Source organism: Stegastes partitus, unplaced genomic scaffold (genome assembly GCF_000690725.1).
Source record: "Stegastes partitus isolate 25-593 unplaced genomic scaffold, Stegastes_partitus-1.0.2 Scaffold1166, whole genome shotgun sequence".
In the NCBI taxonomy this organism is placed as follows: domain Eukaryota; kingdom Metazoa; phylum Chordata; class Actinopteri; family Pomacentridae; genus Stegastes; species Stegastes partitus.
In genome coordinates, this window is record NW_007578897.1 from 28,060 (window position 1) to 32,255 (window position 4,196).

At 39.9% G+C, this 4,196-nt stretch overlaps 1 protein-coding gene across 1 annotated transcript in view; it reads left to right on the top strand.

Moving 5' to 3' along the window:
- The window catches only part of LOC103368511 (pleckstrin homology domain-containing family O member 1-A-like), a 25,158-nt gene that overhangs the window by 12,859 nt on the left and 8,103 nt on the right, over window positions 1–4,196 (top strand). The window contains exon 3 of the mRNA XM_008296914.1: window positions 3,491–3,631. Within this exon, the coding sequence (XP_008295136.1) occupies window positions 3,491–3,631 (141 nt within the window). The remainder of the gene's footprint in view (window positions 1–3,490; window positions 3,632–4,196) is intronic.

Below are 4,196 nucleotides of genomic sequence, written 5' to 3' on the forward strand. Positions count from 1 at the left end.
AAGGATGTTCGTGCATCATGAGGACATTTCTGCTGTCCAAGGATGTCTCTGCACTGTTAGGACATGTTAGCTATGCAAGGACGTTTCTGCATCACGAGAAAGTCTATGCACTGTGAAGACATTTCTGCACTGGGAGGACGTTTCTTCTGTTCAAGGAAGTCTCTGCACTGCTACACTATTGCGTTGTTAGGACATTTCTGTCCTCTGTGATTCAGTTTTAGCACTCACACCTGGTTGTGGGTTCGGGTCGGGTCCAGCTGTTTGCCATCTCCCTGCAGATCCAACTAGAAATCAGTGCTGATGACTTATTGATTAAAATCAGATTACTGATCGTTTAGACTTTGATGTTTTTGCGGTGTTGGCAGCTCGTTTTGTTGGATGTTTCCTGTATTTGCTCTGAAATGTGTTTGTGGAGGCGGCGCTGAAGCTCAGGCATCGTATTGATCGTATTGGCTGTGATATTGACGAATGCTCAACCCCACCAGCTTCCACATGTGACTGCTGGTCTCTCTGCAGTCATTAAACACACAGAGTGACCCAAAGTGACCTCCATCACACACTGATGTGATTTGAATATAAAGGAGGCGTTTGCTGTTTAAAGGGACAGTGCGTGTTTTTCTAACAAGCAGACATAATTGATCCTTGTTCTGATTGTTATATCATGGCTTTGAGTAGTAATAATTAAGGGAAATGTTGGAAATATGATTCTTTTTTTTAATCAGTGGTTGATATATTTAAAACTTTAATTGAATTGTGACATCATCTCAATGCAAAGTCCATTGATAAAGGCTCCAACATGGTGTCGCCTGCCAAGTGGATGTTTAGCATCCTACTGCACATGCTCATTAGTGTTTCCCCCAGCAGGCTGGAAAGGTACATTACATTTATAAATAACAAGAATGACACCATTCATCAGAGACAGAAACTGGAAAAAAAATCTTGGATGGATCATCTGTAGCAGACTGCACTGTTGGGATAAATAGCAGAATCAAAATCAATTTATTTTACATGAGTGATTCAAAAATTAACCGTTACTCTAACCAGATTCTGTAAAAAAAAAAAAAAAAAAAAAAAAAAACACATAAAAATTATGTTGTTTTTTTTTTTGTTTTTTTTTAAAGACATCAGTGACTCCAACAGTCATGTGACCAAAATTCAGGGACTCTTTGGCTGAACTGCAGGCTGTGTTTATGCAGAGCAGTAAGAAGATAAGAGAGAGGATATGGAAAGATCAAAAATATAAATAGTAAATGATCTATAGTAGCTATAGTATGAAATATGAGCCTCGGTTACATTTTTCACTATTGGGAACCCCTGTGAGCACAGGGACAAATGTTGCGCATGTTGATTTTTTTCTATTTTTGTAAACAAATAATCAAAGGAATTTAAGTTTTGGGGTTTTTTTTTCTCCCTTTTATATGATTTGTTGCATAATAACTGTGCACAAAAGACTTTTCTGAGTTCTCTTTACCTTTAGTCATGGTTGTTCTGTTTCTATAGAGGTGCAGGACTTTATACTGCAGTGAAAAATGAGCCCACAGTGAGTGAAAATGACGCAGGAGCAATAAACGCCCAGAAACTGCTTCAGAGGGTAAATTCACTTCATCTGTGGCGCTAACGTTGAGTATAATGTGTACATTACACCTAGCCTGTAAGGTAGCGTACTTATGATGCTGTTAGCTCTGAGCTCCAATCAGGTTTCACTGTCACTTGTTTGGTCTTTGCTCAAACCAAAACCAAGCTCTGGGCCTCAGTTCAGCTGCAGTCTGGGATTTATCACTTTTCCTGACTCTGGAGACGTTTTACAAATATTAGACGGCGCTCATAGCAGTTAAAACCTCCTTGTTGATGGAAAAATGCCGTTTAGGCTGCAGCGTATATTTTTGTTGCAGTACTATGAATGAGAGCTGGTGCATGGGGAAGCTTTAATGAGGATGTGCATTGTGCTGCAAAACATCCTCAAACCAGAAGGGATACTTACACTGAAGTCAGCAGACGCCATGCTTGAGTCCAGTTGTCCTTCACACGCTGACCTGCTCGCTTCCTCTTGCGGCTGCAGCTTTGACTTCACGACGGCTGCATTTCCACAGCCTATGAGTGAGGAAACATTTCAGTGTGTCGTGAGCTAATAACAGAGGAGGAAGGATGTTTATCTGCCGGACTCGCAGCTGGAGGAAGTTAAAGATGAACATAAGTTTCAGCAGCAGCACTGAGAGTCTGCAGCTCTGCTCACATCAGCGTTTTAAAGTCTAACGAAGTGAAAACATCTCTGATGAATGAAACATGGAAACCAGACGGAGAGCGAGACGTTTAACTCAGACTGAACCTTTTACTGAGCGCTTTTACTTCAGCTGCAGCTGAATTCTTCCTTCATGCAGGAGAGAGATGGAAACCAATCAGCTGCTCAGTTTAAATTTATGACAAAATCACTGCAAGACGTCGAGTTTCTCTTTTTAAAATCTGTTCTTACAGGGAGTTCTCAAGCTCACAAAGCAGATGTTCTGCCAGAAAGTTGAAACTCTGACCAGCTGTGAACAGACATGCTGCTCAGAGAACATTACAGTCCACATAGTTCTTTTAAACACTGGAGTCTGTTGTGGTTTTTGGTAAAATTCTCTCAGAGACGAACCTGCAGGTTTTGTCACTCCTCAAACAAACTGGATGTCAGACGTTACAGCAGACTGAACTCATTAGGATTGTAAATAGGAGTGGAAACACTAACTCACTAATCTCAAATTCAAACTTTAAAAAGTTGTCAAATAAATACAAGAACAATGCAAAAAATAAACCCAATTATAATGAACAAAAACATGAGGTAAAACCAAATAAAACAAAAATTAAATAAAGTAATTAAAAATATATTAAATTAGATATAGAAATAAAAAAACAAAGAAAATAAAAATGCAAAATAAATAAATGAAATCAAAGGTCATAAGAAAAGCAATCAAAATAAAATAAAATAATAAAATATAAAATGTGAGAAAAAAAAACCCTCTGATGGAGCCTTTGAAATCAGGTACTTTCACAGATATCAGAGAGCAGCTGTTTCCTGTTCAACCAGCTGTTACAGTGTGTGTGAGAACACACTCTTATTTCTGTGTCACTGCATCTGTGTGTGTGTGTGTGTGTGTGTGTGTGTGTGTGTGTGTGACAGATGTGTACAGGGTTATATTTGTGCATCAGTCCTGAGTGCAGATTATTTTTGGCCTTTTTTTGCCTTTAAAGCGAAACATCAGCGTCCATAAAACTGAGATCCTTATATTAAAAAAAAAAAAGGCAGAACCAGAAATGGATCCTCTGAGAACCATCAAAGAAACCCAGCAGCTCCACCATCTGTCCAAACACACCTGAAAACACCTGAGAAAAGACACACGTCTACAAACACTGAATATTATAACAAATAAAATCCATCACCAAGTTAGATTTGAAAGAGAATCTTGTTGTTTTCTTTGTCTTGATGATGTCAGTAAAGGTGTGTTTGTGTCTGCAGGTGAAGGACGAGCGTAAAGCCCAGGAGGTGTTCGATCTCGCTGATTACGAACGTTCAGAGGAGCTCAGGAAGGCAAAGAGTCGCAGCAAGAAGAACCACAGTCGCTTCACCGTGCTGCGCTGCAGACAGCCGGGAAACACCGTGAGTTCACCTGTCCGCTGCTGCTGTTGTTGTTCTATGGTGGTTTTGGTGTTGTTTCCTGTCAGCCGCTGGTTCCCTGTATTCTCAGGAGTGCAACTGCAGAGTCCGAGGGCAAATTAAAGCAGCATTAGGCGACTTTCTAACATTCACTCCGTCCTGTTCATCTGCCAGCTTCATGTCTGAATGAGCACTCGGCTTCTTTTTCTGTAAGAACGCTGGCAATCCTACCAGCTCGGACGTCGTATCATTTGCACTTTCCACATGGCACAAGTCATATTAACAGATCAAGTTGTACTTCAAGTTGGTTTTTTTTCTCCACATTTCAGCATCAATCTTTATCCAAAAGACAAAATCACAACAAACCTTTCTCACTCGCTTCGCTCTATAAATTTCATCTCCTCAATCTATGAGGCTACAAACATGAAATGTCCATAATAACAAAACCGAACGCTACAACAGCAGCTTGAAGATTAATGAAACCCACCAATAACGAATTTTCAACCGGAGCTAAAGTTTGTTGCTACCAGCTGTTTAGGATTATTTCCTCTACAGTGTGTTTAATACC